Source organism: Cryptomeria japonica, chromosome 8 (assembly GCF_030272615.1).
Source record: "Cryptomeria japonica chromosome 8, Sugi_1.0, whole genome shotgun sequence".
Lineage (NCBI taxonomy): Eukaryota > Viridiplantae > Streptophyta > Pinopsida > Cupressales > Cupressaceae > Cryptomeria > Cryptomeria japonica.
The window spans coordinates 481,525,477-481,540,830 of NC_081412.1; the positions used below are offsets into that span (position 1 = coordinate 481,525,477).

At 34.5% G+C, this 15,354-nt stretch overlaps 1 protein-coding gene across 2 annotated transcripts in view; it reads left to right on the forward strand.

Moving 5' to 3' along the window:
* The window catches only part of LOC131077299 (vacuolar protein sorting-associated protein 54, chloroplastic), a 158,783-nt gene that overhangs the window by 120,114 nt on the left and 23,315 nt on the right, over positions 1 to 15,354 (forward strand). For both annotated transcript variants that reach the window (XM_058014762.2, XM_058014763.2), the window contains exons 14-19: positions 3,686 to 3,767; positions 5,334 to 5,413; positions 5,825 to 5,986; positions 11,658 to 11,725; positions 13,516 to 13,596; positions 13,689 to 14,049. In XM_058014762.2, the coding sequence (XP_057870745.1) occupies positions 3,686 to 3,767; positions 5,334 to 5,413; positions 5,825 to 5,986; positions 11,658 to 11,725; positions 13,516 to 13,596; positions 13,689 to 13,836 (621 nt within the window). In that variant the 3' untranslated portion in view covers positions 13,837 to 14,049. The remainder of the gene's footprint in view (positions 1 to 3,685; positions 3,768 to 5,333; positions 5,414 to 5,824; positions 5,987 to 11,657; positions 11,726 to 13,515; positions 13,597 to 13,688; positions 14,050 to 15,354) is intronic.

Sequence of the window (15,354 nt, forward strand, 5' to 3'; positions counted from 1 at the left end):
CAAACTATCAATATTTTTGGATTTCAATATGTAATGATAATCTGATATGAAATATGTAGTGTGAGTTTTGAACTCTTTGACTCGTTAACACAATAACATTTGACATTTGTGTATTTAAACTTGAAATTTAATGTTAATTTGTTAAACTCAACCACTATTCTTGTTTTCAATGTTCTATGTTGTGCTATTTTCTGAAAAATATTAAATTATACTAAAAGATGTCTCCAAGTACCTCCGTCTCCTATTTCTGCAAATTTGCCATAGCGGTACCCATCTCCTAAGTTTCCAAGTACCCCCGTCTCATAGTAACCTTGATAGAATGGTTGAGGATGAGCATCCCATCCCCATTCTCTGTGATAATACATGTGCCATTGACATATCAAAGAATCTAGTTATGTACTCAAGGACAAAGCACATTACGATTAAGTATCATTTCTTGTGGGAGCAAGTACTTGAACAAGAAGTAAAATTGGAGTATCTTGCTACAAAGGATCACAAAGTCTCTTCCAAAAGAGACTTTTAAGTATGTAAGGGACAATTCGGGAGTGATGTCACTCTCATCCATTCACTAAGTTTTCATGAGAAGCATGTATTCAGGGGGAGCTATTCATTGTCTTATTCAGTTAGCCTTTGATACCTTTTTCCATTGATGTCAAGGGAAAATAAGTCAAGTAAAGGGGAGTATTTCAGTCAAGGGGAGTTGTTTGACCTAGGTGCTTTCAGAAGATCATTTTTTACATGGTTGCCATCAGTGACAAATGGGGAGATTGTTGGAAATAATTGTCATTGATGTCAAAGGGGTTTTTGGTCTGCATAGGCTGATCCATGTTAAAAATGTTAAGAGGAGACAATGTTAAATATCACATACTTGTTCTTTGGGCTGAATTCCTTAGGCAAGGAAATAAATTAAATAAAAATATATATTTGTCTAAGAAGGCCGATCTCCTTGAAAAGACATGACAGTTGGTGAATGGGCATTTAAAATAATTGGTTCTCCCTCCTACTGGGATGACCTAAGCACCCAGCTTTGGGCAAAGAGAATTAAGTAATAAAATTATATGCTGCTGGCCAACCTTGTTAAAGGGAACAAATATTAATGCTGGCCGACCTAACTAGAGAGCTGTGACTGTTGGTGAAAAGGCATCTTGGAGGTGTATAAAATAGAGATGTTTTTGGATTATTTCAACAATCATTAATTGAATATTATTCCTAATTTCAGAGCAGATTTACAGCAGAGAAGAGAAGCTTTATGGGAGCAGAATTTATGAGATCAATTAGTCACATTTTTGTGAAGTCTCCATGGTGAAATTATGCATGACTCATAAATGTATGTTGTGAAGATTTGGAGCAGATATTGTGCAGAACTGTGTGAAGATATACTAAAGATTTGAGAGCAACCATTGAAAATCTTATTGCAGATCTGAGTGGAGGTGTATTGCAGATCTAAGAGCAAAGTTGTAAAGAACATTTTGTTGATGTTCTGAGCAGATTTTGAAGATCATTTACAGCAGATCCAAAACACTGTTATTACTTTGCATTTCAAAGGTTGGTGCCTTCTACTTTGCGAGATTGGGAGGTTGGAGCCTCTCACTCAAGAGATTGGTGTATCTTACTAAGCTGGTGCTCAGTGGAGGGGATTGGTGTCTCTTGTGGGTTGGTGCCTACGAAGATTATAAGAAATTTCCTATACAAGCAATATTCTGCAGTTGTTTTCTCCCGCAAGGGTTTCCATGTAAATAAAGCTTATGAAGTATTGCTATTGCTATTGCATCTAATCAAGTTTTGGAAAATAGAAGTTTGTTAATATAGTGATTCATCTAGCCCCCCCACCCACCTCCCTCTTTGTATAGTTGTGTACTCTTCAAACCATTGTGCCCTAACCCAATTGCCTATGCTCAAACCCGATCTCATGTACCCTAACCCAAACTAGTAACTTGAGTGTCATTCATTTGGATAATTGCATCCACATTCCACATATAAGACTTTTCAAATGTTCCCCTAGCAGTGAATCGATTTTTCTAGAGAGCCTTCCTAGGAATAGAAGAGATTTTAATATTTTGGAAGTTTTAAGAAAAGGGAGAAAGAAATACAAAATAGACATTCTTAGGTATATGTAAATATAGAAAGAGCATAATGAAGGTACAATGGTTAACACCTCTAAGGGAACTCACTTGTATTCTCAATTCAATTCATAAGGACATTGAATAAATTTGTCCTCTCATGCTAATAATTTCTTTACACAATCAGTGAAGAGAAAATATGTCTCCACATAGAGTTAGTTTAACATAGGCATGAGTTGTCATCATTTTGTGTAACTTAATAAGACAAAAGAGAAATGTTTACATTCATAGAGTGCAATGCTCTAAATATTTTTCAATTGCGTTTGAGTTATGAGGGCAGTTGACACTCCGATTGTTGTGTCCAATTTTGACACCTCTTCCATTTGCTATATGTAAATTTGACAGTGAATTAATCCAAGTCTCTACTATGAGTATAAAACCTCTGGCTGACCAAAATGTACTTTCCATATGTTGTTGTCAGTCTCTGCCATGTCGAAGTTTTGTCGCTATTTTTATTGTGTCTCTTTTAGCAGCTAATGCAGTGGAATCCTATAAGTTCATAAAATCTGCATGCCTGCATTGTATGCAGTGGGAATGGTAAGGTGTATATTGTCAGGGTGATTGTTTTTAATTATTGAAAAGAGTCACTTTATCTGTTCTGTTATGTTCTTATGATATGATTATTACATGTCTAAGAGAAGATATGTTCTTATAATGTTGGGGGGTGTTTTACAATGGGAGCCAGGTTGTGAAAACTGTAATGTTATCATCATGTGAGGTTGATAAACATTTATCACACATGGAGTAACCATCCAAAAAAACTTTGTTTTACTAAAGGTGAATTCGGGATTTTGTATAGTTGTACATGATTTTTTTATTTTTGCGCTTGAAGAGGAAATATATTACTAGAAAAAGAAAAGTGGAATATGTAAGGACCATATGGTGCATTAAATTGATTTAAAATGTATGTTTGCACTTGAGAGTAGATAGCTTTCAATCATATTGACTAAATACATTTTAATGCAAAACATCTCATTCAATATTATAAACTATAAAGTATAATGTTACCAGTGCCAATTAAAATTGGACCTTTGAGTGAGGACATAGAACAGAAACAGCTCATTGGGTCTTATTAATAAATAGGTTACTTGTTTTTAATATTTTTTTAGCATTAATATAACTTAAATATGAGTTTCTTTGTGCCTCCGATGTTGATAGCACTTGGCATTTAAGAGACAACTGTATATAAGATATCTGGATTAGTACATATGTAGTTTATTTGATATTTTTTTCCAAGAGAAGTGTTCTATAATCAGTTATTTAGTGCAGAATATTAAATCCCCTTAGTTAATAGACATGATATTTCAATGGTCCATAAGCATTCTCAATCACCCCCATAGTACACGCTATTCTATTAATCTGAATAAGGGTGTTGATAAGTGAGTCTAGCTAAAGTGAATTACTAGTGCCTTTGTTTCCAGATTCTACTTACAAAGGTCACTTAAATGTTTAGAAAAGAGGGGATGATGTTTGTGTTAAATTTATAGTTTGATTTTCTCTAAATTTAATTTGCTGAAGATTCACATTTAATTAACATAATTAGTTTTGGTTTTGTTTTGTACCAGGTGTCTGGATTAAAGTCAATAACAGCTAAGCACCTGGCTTTGGCAAGTCAGACTATCAGTTTCTTCTATGCTATTATACCAGGTATCAGATGAAGCTATGCAATTTACAAGTTTTGATCATGGTGTGTAGGATTTACAGCATTTTGTTTCTGATATGTGGGAATGACATACAGATTCAGAAGTCATTGTGGTCATTACACTCAGGTCAGATCCTTGCAATAAGTTTTCTAATGTGATGGTCAAAAATGAAGATATCTCAGCTCCTTAAATTAAATGTGAAATTCGATTTGGTAAATGTTATCAAATTTTGATATATAATCGAGTCAGCAAAAAATAATAAGGGTCGAGATAGAAACCGCATAAAAGCACACTAATAAATACTGACATCCTATCATTCAGTCCAGCAATTACATATTAGCAGCAATAAGCAGATAGATATATATGTGTGTGTGTGTTTCTAGAAATACAAATTCTTACAAGTTTAGCCATAGGCCCATATGAAACATCAAAATTCAAGTTTAGACATTAGTGCTATCACATTTTCTATTCAATGTTCTCTGTTCACTGATTTGCAGCCACTTGTATGGTTTCTGAGAGTAGCCTTTGTTGATTCTCTAAGGTTAAAATGGTTTTAATGGCCTCATTGCAGTTAACCAGTTCAGTGTTGTTCAAACATAAATAGTCCATGCGTTCTACTAATTTTTCTTGTGACTTTTGTAGCCAATAGAGGCATTCAATTTGTTTGTGCAACAGATTACAACTAGTAAATTGTCAGTGTTATCTTTGGTTTGTGCCCAAGTCTTCAAAATTTACAAGGGTTAGTAAACTGTCATTGTTTAGTTTCCAAACACATGTATTAGTTGATTTTTCTTAGACATGGGGTTAGGCTAGTGGTTCATAGTGGGGTGTGGGAGAGCTGTTGGGCCCCCATGTCCTTTTTTTATTATTGTTTTAAAATTGACTGTAATTTTTTAAGGTGTGCATACCTGACTGTATCCTGGATGATCGAGGTATGCCACAACCGTCCTTGGGTCTCCTGAGGATGACTACACATCCCTGGGACACCAAGCCCCAGGGACTGGTATTTCCGGGACATGTCTCTAGTTTTCCTAAGGACAGGGAATATCTTCTGCTGTGTCCCTTTTGTGGGGATGTCAGTGGGCACATGGAATTGGGTTGGAGAAGTGAGGATACATCCCCATGCATTACAGAAAAAAAAATATTGAGGGGCTCTGATAGATGCTTGGTGGCTCTTGGATAAACACTTGTAACAGTTCAGAGCAATCACTCTCCAATGCAATGTAGTACTAGCCACTTGATCATTCATTATGTGGTTTTTTCATTGTGGGCTACCTCAAATGTCACTTTGGGTGGTGGTTCTTAAGATGATTATAATCAGATATGTCTAAGTATGATGTTTGTACAAGTAATTCATAAATCATATATTCTTCAGAGTTGATGTGGATGCATATCATTTGAGAGATTGATTACTATGATTGTTGGTCATATGTTTTTTGTTTGATGTGACATATGTTTAGAGCAGATGGTGCATTTATTGTCACAAGGATGAATATTTTTTATTATTAAAGGTACATTAAAAAATGAAACAGGTCACTGACTTGAGCTGTTATTGCATTTTATGCTGAAGATGTAAGGCGGCTGCTTGTCCTGAATATACCTGAAGCACACAAAATTCTACTACTATCTGAGATTGATCGAGTTACACAGGTATATTTTTCGTAGACATTCTTTACTGGATCCATTCACCTGAAGTTTCAATTTTCAATGATGCCCTCAAATCAAAATGGCTGAAAATATGAGATTTTATTAATTGTGAAGTGACGTGTTGTTGCAATTTTGTAAGTTTGATGTTGTTTGAATTTTGAGTGTATTGATATATATATTTATGAATGAAATTGAGAATCAGAAAAAGCTTAGGCACATAGCATTTACAGTTTTGTAAGTGCTCCATGCCTGTTCAGATAGCATTCAGAAGTAATATTTTTATTAAACATTCAGAAAGATTTGGACGTGTATCATATATTTCTTTAATGGGATTTTATATTTCAGGAAGATGTAATTTTGTTACCTAATCTCATTGTACATTATAGCTTATTTTTTATTAAAGCAATCTTCCAGGATTACAGGGTGCACAGAGATGAGATTCATTCAAAGCTTGTGCAAATAATGAAAGAGAGGTTACTGGTCCATCTGCGTATATTGCCACAAATTACGGACAGCTGGAATAAACCAGAGGACAATGACACTCAACCTAGCCAATTTGCACGTGCTCTAACAAAGGTGACATTCCTATACTATCTGATTCAGCATTTATAAATTATTGTTTATCTCAAGTATCCTATTTACATTAATCTAAAGTTCTTTTTCAAAGCATTCTTGACTGTGGTGAGGACTTATTAAACCACATTTTTTATGCTGTGGTTGATGCTACTTTATCTATGCTTTAAAGCTGCCATATCTTCAGTCCCTTCAGTGACTTTTTACATGTCCTCAAGGTCAAATGTCTAGCATTACAACTATCTTTCTACCGCTAATTGTAATTCACCTACCAGGTACAAGTTGGCTGCATTTTCATAATGAACAATCTGCTTAAGATGATGATCTGAAACTGGGCCATGCCTAAGACGGTTTCTAGATGACTTCCATCATGACATATATCCGTAAAAACAAAGCTGCCTTGCAACAAGGCATGTGCACCTAGCACCCATACCAAACCAGAAGTGCCAACTGCACATACCATTAATGTGCCAGACAATGCAACAAGCACTAAAATGATACCATCCTATTATTAACAAACACTTCCCAATACTACTACCATGTACCATCTTATGTGAGAAGCCTTCAATCAGTGGAAAAGAAAAAACAATTCATTACTACACCATAATTAGTCATAATGAACAACATGCTTCCTTAAATCTTCGTGGCAGCCTCCTCTACAAGAGAAGCTAGATTAACTGAATTGTTGATATCCTTGGAACAAAGTTTCTTGATTTGCGATGAAGTCAACCACTTTATTTTGAATCCAATAGCAATGAGAGATCTGGAAGGAGATAAACTTAGCACCTAGATGTAACTTATCCTAAGATTGCATTCGATTTCCAATTTTTGGACATTGCCTTTTATCACCACTTCAAGAACTATCTGAGAGTCCCCTTCAACATGCACAATATGATAACTTACCTCATATGTATAGCTTTGAGTAGCAAATATTGCTACTCATTCTGCATAATTACTCATTTTCTCACCAGAAAAGATAGAGCCACCTAATACAAAGCTAAAATTGCAATCACACAACACATAACCTGCCCCGGCCCTGCCAGGGTTCTCATTAATGTATTTGACATTAATAGGAGCAAAATTATTGAAGTTATTATTAACATTGGTTTTAAACTTTTAATATGGGTAATATGATAATTATTTTTCTCATTATTGTTAATATTCTTAATAACAATAATGCTTTTGTTGATTATTTTATTGCTTAGTTCAGTATTTAGTTTGAAATTTTTAAAAAATACTTTCATCATTAAAGTTAGAATTGCTAATGCCTTTTTTAACTTTATCATCACAAATACCTCAACTTAGTTCAGCAGTTCTCTGTAGTTCACATCTTCTGTAAGTCACATTTTTCTCACTTTACTATTCAACCAATTTCGTCAGCCCTGTCTGAATGTTGATACTTATCCACTAACTATGGCTGGTCCACATTTAATTTTTTGGTATAATTTGTCTGATTGGGCTCACAAATCCTTAGAATCCAGGGAAAGCATGTCTTCAGTACCCATAATATTCAATGCTTCTTCAATATATTTAAATTGTCTATTTCAGAACTAAGCGCATCTATAGTATGCCCTATTTCAGAACATAGCTTCATCTACAGTACCCCCAGCTGCACTCTGTACTACTCACTCACCAGATGTGCTAAGTGGATTAATCGCTGAATGATCTTGCATCAACAACACCCCTTCTTACCATTTAATCCATCATATTTGTTGGTATGGGGATGAAGTCAACATTCTTTGCCTTGAGTGTTTTGTGAATTGCCATAATATTCCTCGCTTCTTGATAATTAAGGGCTAATAATCTCTCTCTCTCTCTCTCTCTCTCTCTCTCTCTCTCTCCATGTTATCACAGCCAGCATCCTTGGTACCATTTTCCTGTCTATGCACAGTTTGAGCCCACAGGACATTATGAATATCCAAATTTACCTGATTTGCCCCATGTGTTTTTGTGCAAAGTTTATCAAAATTTTCTTCTTGTCTTTCTTTTGTTTGGTTAAAAACTTATTCAGCTTGGATAGCTGAGTTTGCCATAACCATCAACCAGGTGCCAATCCTTAAGAGTAGCTGCCAATTCCATATGCAATGTATAGAGGTCTGCTAATAATTCACTTACAACCGAACGCGATACACATTTTATAATTGTAATTTTAGTATTTTTGAAATATACATACATATTTTAATAGTTTCAATTTTTATTGTTGTACCCAACTTTTTGAAAAATGCCATTCTGGTTTGTCTACCCATCTTCCGTACATATCCCCTTATATTGTGGTGATCTCCACTAATTGTCTTGAAGCTGCATGCAATTTCACTAAAAGCAGCCAATGACCCTCAATTTGAATAATAAATTAAGCTAGAAAATGATGTGACTTAATCTTGATATCATAGAAAGGGACATGAACTTAATCTTCATATAGATACTGATAGGTAACTTGACACCTAAAAATAAGAGCTACTCTATCTCCATCTCCTAGAGAAGGAAAGCTAACAAGTATATGAAAATGGTGACCTATCTCACCTAAACTAGAAAGCACGTTCCCTTGGTTGGTCAAATGAGTTCCTATGGTGATATGATCAATAATGTAGATCATTGAAACGTACATTGATGCATTGACAACCAACAAGAAATGCTCAACTTTAAAAACCGTCTAATGACTAGGGGATTATCTGTGGGGTTTGCTGGGAGACTCATATGAGCTTAATATAATGCCAAAAAAATCTTCTTTTGAAAATTTCATTAGTCTCTGCCTTTGTAGAAGGAGAGGGGGGGCATTTAATGAGAGCATTCAAAGGGAGGGAGTGTTGATGATATAGTGTCAGAAGCAATCCTTCAGGGCCATTAAGTAGATATCAAATATGAGAATGGCCTATCGGCCTTACATATTTAATAAACCGATTTACTTATGCATTAATATCGAACCTATTGATTCATCGGGTTTGTATAATTAATCATTAAAGTTGGTTATCGGGTTTGTTATATAAACATTAGACAATCAATTTAATTAACAGATTGTGTTATTAATGAATCGGTTTGTTGAAAGGCAATTATGAAGAGAGACGTCTTCTATTGGAAAGACATCGGATTCATTATATATGGAGAATACATCCTTCTTATTGGCAGATTGTGGAAGATAGAAATTAATACTCAGATCGAAACAGACGAGGCGGATTTAAGATAGATATTCAGTAAGCATACTACATATTTTCTGGCAAACCAACGTGATCTTCTGTAGCAGTTCGACTTATCCTTCTGCAGTTCGTGTTCAGTGAATCTGATAAGTTAAAAGAGTTTCCATTCTGCAGCAATAAGAATTCGATCCAACATACCTTTGGCAGATTGAGTTTTGACAGTTCAATTTCTATATTGCCTTGTGTGGGTAATTGCTGTGTGCATAAAGCTTCAAGCAGTGAAGCCATTACTTGTATATCATACTCAGACCTGATTATATAAATAACTGTTAATTTTTGTGGCTGGGTTTTTCACCTTCATAAGGAAGGTTTTCCCAGGGTAACTTAGTGTTCATAGTACATACTATTCGTTTGAGGTGAATTTTGTTTTCTAATATAATCTGATCTTAAATTTAACAGGGAGCTGGTCTGTCTTTTCATTTATTGTAGCGTCTTCTTCAAGGTCTATAGTGGGATGGGCTTGACATTGAACCATAGAGGGATTCAACCCCATCTTGTGATACTTATTCTTGCATTCATCAAAACAAGGGGGATTCCTTATAAGATATTATTACCTACTGTTCATGAACCATTGAAGGTGAAATGAGTGATCTCTGCTTTGCTCTGCTTTTCTCTAGAGAGCCATCACCTGAAGCCAAGGAGCCATGGGCAAAGGGTAAATGCGAAGGTTCAGAGATGCTAGAAGAACCAGCCTTGTGTGCTGCCATGCAAGAAAAAATACACTTGAGAGAGGAGCTTGTGACGTGTGCATAAGGGTGTGGAGGAATAGCTGAAATCAAGTTTTGTGCCCTTTTAGTTTAGGGAGGAGGTGCCCTAATGATCATCTTTATCATAGGGCTTGTTTGTGAGACTACCATCATCATGCCCTAGGAGCAGGAGAAATGATAGTCTAATTGTTTAGGGAGGAGCTTGAGACTTGTGTGTCTTAAAGACTATCTCTATCACAGGGCTTGTCCATGAGACTGCCAACATTTGCAGATCTTTCCTAATACAAAATCTAGAGGGAAATATTTGATGAAGCTTGCACTAGGGTTGGATTAATGGCACAATATTTGCTATCTCATCAAGTGTAACCTGGAAAGTAGATAATAATAGTATGTCCATGCATGGAGACTGAACCCGTCCATGAATATCAATGGATTAAGGACTGGAACAGCTTAGTCTACCTTGGCAAGACTGTGTGCAAGGAAAGTACATAATACCCCATTAAATGCCAAATAAATTACTTTGGGAAGTTGATGAAAGTCAGGCCACTTGATATTTTTTAGATTACACTGCATGACACTGGAAGCTAGCATGGAAGGGCAAATTGGCTTAGGTGAAAAAACAATTAGAATTTTACATTGGAGGGTTATAAGAATAGATGAAATATGAACTCTGTATCATCAGGTCCAAGCAGATGTTAGGAACAGTTAAACTTACTAGTGAATTTTGAGTCTTTTTGTTATGATAGAGAGATATTAGGGTTGTGAGAATAGATACAATATGAACTCTGTGTCATCAGGTCCAAGCAGATGCTAAGAACAATTAAATTAACTAGAGAATTTTGAGCTTCTTTGTTAGGATGGAAAGATATTAAGTTTGGTTACAAAGAAAGGTTACAATTGTATTAGTCACTTTATATTATCTCTCTTTGGTATGACTATAACAATTCACATTAATTAGTATGGTAATTGACTCTTTTTGGATGTGAGTTTGATTGCATTATCTTTTGCACATTGTTACTAATGATTTCGCGACCTTTTAGCCATAATTTTGTTTGGTGCTGCCTCCAATAATTGTCATTTATTAGGTGTGTTTAGCTTTGTCTGCTTGAAGGGAAACAGCTTTCCAGATTATATATCTACATTTTTTGACATTCAATGATATGGTTCATGCTTCATAGTTACCAGACTAGGGCTCAGCAGATTCGGCAAGTTGATTTTTACTTGGACTTGGATTCTATGCAAAACTTAGCATGTTTTAGAAAAGTGATATAAAAATTGTTTTACAAAAATCATGGATTAAAAAACAAAACTGGCCTAGATTCGGCCCGACTTGCTGAGTCTTGGAAATGGGTATGCAGGCCTTGTTGAGGCCTTCTCTACCTGGGACTCATTGGAACTTGCTAACAATGAACAAGTAAATATGAATCACTTTCATATTTCTATTGAAATGTTCTACTTAAGTTTGGTTTCTATTTTCAATGGTCAATATTGAATGTTAAGTTCCATAAATGTACTGTTATATGATTTTCAGGTCTCTAGAATGTTCAATAATATTTAATAGTTTAATTGTATAGTTGAGTAGCTATAAAATTTGTTTTCTAAATCTAGTTCATAGTCCAAAAATTTAGATGTATTATTGTTCAAATCTATTCCTGCAGTATATGTACATCAGGAAAGTTCTCCATGTAACCTATAGTATATGCAGCTAATATTTAAACGCAGTATACCTTGTTTTTGTAATTTATTTTTTATTTTTGTTTTCTTTTTGATGTGCAGGAAGTTGGTGTTCTGCAGCGTGTCCTATCGCCAATCCTCCTTGAGGCAGATGTCCAACTGATTTTTAGGTAAGAATTTTGAATGTGCTTTATGACTGGTATTTAATAATAATAAATATTATTAGGAGAAAAAATTCAATATTTAAGTGGGGTCCAATACTTCTGAGAGTACTTGGAAATTATAGGACCATTTGTTTTTTTTAAGAAAACCTATTAGATGGGACTCCAGTATATTATATTGTATTGATAAAAAAATAGACCCGATCAAGACATTGAACAAAATTTTTATTTTAAGGATGAAACTATCTTGAAAGAATTGGATCCATATTCAGCATTGAATTATAAGAAATGCGTAGAAACACAAATAACTCTGTCTAGTTTTTTCTATGAACATTGACAAAACAGAGACTACTAGCTGATTTAAAAAACTGATTATAAGTTAGGCAAAGAACCTACTCAAATCACTCTGAAACAAAAATGGCGATTTCTTAATTGCTGTCTCTTATTTCACTGTGAAACCAAAGCAAGTGCTTAAAATTAATTTCTAGTTACTTAGCATTTTCCAAGGGTTGGGGTACTATGCCTGGAAGACCTGGTCTTGCCTGGGGTAGGTCCCTCTTTCTAACTTCTTCTGCATTCAGCATTAACCTGCACTGTTAATCATTCCTCACACATCTGTGTGAAAACAACTCCACCACCCAGCAGCATCCAATAGAATCTAGAAGTTGTGTTCTGTCAGTGGGAATATTGGTAGTCCATTATTGCCTAGGCTTGAAAGCAATGAGCTGGAAGGAAGGTACAAAATAAAGGAGAAGAACATTTTAAGTTAGGATGTTGATTGAGTGGACACCAATGCAGATAATTTTCTTGTTTGATATGATGGATACACGTAGTTGTACATTTTTCCTTACACTTAATGTTTCTTGAATAAAATCCATCTTGGTCCTTGAAAGAGTAAATTAAATGCTATTTTTATATGGATACAGTAAACTAAATTACTAAGTTGCCAGTTTGGGTACAGGAATAGGTACATATCACAAGTTGTTGCTATCGCGCACTAAGGCTATCACAATATCTCCTTGCAACTTGTATATACCACCCTCTCAAACACCTCTGGCTAACAATCCACTAGGATTCAGCCATCTCTTCAGGATGAGAACTATCTGATCATCAAACTCAGCCATATATTTGAGATCCGTCAATATTGAAACTGAAAGAAGAGTTCTAGTTGAACCAGGTGCAAACAAAACAACAATAAACTCAAGGATGTTGCCTGATGGCATCTAGAATGAGATGGATGCCACTCTGCAACTGGACATGTGGCATCATCACAAAGTTCTACTTGCAAGCCTTTCTCTTGCTGCTGAAGTTTGCTGAAGTTTTTCTTATTAATGGCCGTATGTTTGGAGGCTCCAGTGTCGTGCTGGTTCATTAGGAGTGGATAGTTATGGCTTACTAGGTGCCATTCTTATTTTTTATTGCAAGAACCATTGTTATCTGATATTTAGAAAGAAACCATACATTTCTTCTTTTATGCTTGCCAGTGTTCTGTTGAAGATGAATTAAGCATTATTTAATTTAATTTTTTTATTTGATTATATTTGTGGTAATATGCTTTGTTTTTTTTGATCATAAAGGCAGAGCCAAAAGTGGTAATATGCTTTGTTATTAGTTGCTATTCAAAGACATTTTTGTGGTAATCACCTTTTGGTGATAACTGAGTAATGCATATATGATATACATGAAATTCATAATTTTTAGGTTACAAACATCTATGACCTTGCGTGTCGTGAAATGATCAGGTGTGCATTATGGGTTTATTTGCCAAAAATTGATTTGTTCTTCATGTGGTTGAGCAGGCAAGTGGTTAAAAACTTCCATTTGCAGATCTCAGATGCATTTTCAAAGATAGATGCGAGCACTCCTCAAGCAAAGAACAGGTCAGTTTGGATTTTCCCGTCCAGAATATTTTTTCTTATTACTAATTTATGTTATTTTAATGGATAACTATGAAATTCTTCCCTGTTTGCAGACTTCATAGGGATGTTCAGCATATCCTTGCATGCATTCATTCATTGCCGACTGATGATTTGAGCCAAGATGGCACGCCAAATCCTGGAGAGCTTGATAAATTTCTGTTGCAAAGATTTGGTAAAGAGGCACACTTGCAGGAGAGATAATAGGGTTCCTTCAGATTTTATTAAAGCATCTTGAGAATTTTCCAGTCATGGTTGGAGACATAAATGGCTAGCTGAAGTATCTTTTACTCTCACAGCACTCTGACTTCTTCTCTATGAGAACATTTATCTAATACATGGAAAATAATCTTTATCTTGTTGAGAGAAATGTAACTTTCTTCGAGAAAAAGACTTGGCTTCACGTGGGATTGATAGGTGAGTTCTTAGTTTCTTTGACATAAACAATATATATCTCTGCTCTTGTTGGAATTAAAGCAAATAAGTTGTAGCCTAAAATCTGACATCTGCACACAGTGTACACTAATGACAGCCAGTGTCATTAATGAAGTTTGAACTCACATAATGTTGGTCTTTAATGACAGCCAGTGTCACATGTAATTCAAAGATATTTTTATGGTATCTGTAACAAATGTTTAATATATAATATCTCCAGAATCATTCTCTTCTTGTCAAGTCTTAGAAGGGATTCACAGATCTTTTTGGGTGCCATTAGCTGTGAAATTCATCCTTCTTACAATGTAGAAATGTAAAGAGTGACAAGGACCCTATGAAGACACTCTCACCAATGTACAAGAGTTTTTCTGTTTCTGTTAGGTTTCCTCATAAAACATCAACCATGTAAACACCATGTGGCATAGAAGCATATTTCTTTTCCGGGAACATCTTGGCAAACCAAACAGAATATTTTCAATTTCTTGGGATAATATTGTGAAGATATCAACACATCATGAATTTAGAAAAAGAAAGGAAAAAAGAGAAATGATTGATGGTTTCTTTAATTTGGAGTTATCCTAATTGCATAGAGAGTGAGAATGTGAAAGTAAATGAGACCATAAGTTTGAAATATGGATTTTCCTCATTAATTTTGAAATCATTGTTTATAGTGCACACTACATAGTGTGTTACATAGTTTCACTTCAAAGTTCGAACTCTCAAAATCAAGCACAAACTACAAAATATAAATGTTAAATTACACTACACAGGGCAGACTTTAGATTCAATGAGGTTAGGTACTATTAAGTAACATTGTGCTTCACCTTATTTTCTAAAAGGACTTCCATAGCTTGGTTCCCCTTTTAGTTGACATGTAGAGGACATTTATCATAATTTGACATGATGATCAAATCTGAAGTAACATATGTTTAACTTTATAAATGTTCACAAAAAAATTCCAATGCTTCGTCATAATATATTTTTATGTTTTGTAAAGTAACATTTTAACTTTTATATATTCAATATTAAAATTTAAAATAAGTACATTATATAGTAATTTTTTTAAAGCTTAAATATAAAAATTAAAAAATTAAAAAATAAGATAAAACTAGGTTCTTTTAATTTTTAAATTAAAAAAATAAAATAAAATCACTTATTGAATATGTAAAATAAAACTACATAAATGGTTATCCTGAATCGTTGAACTCAAAACTGTAATGAAACTAACTGGAATTGATTTTAGGGATACAAAAACTTTTATAGAATTATTAAAACTTCAAAAATTAG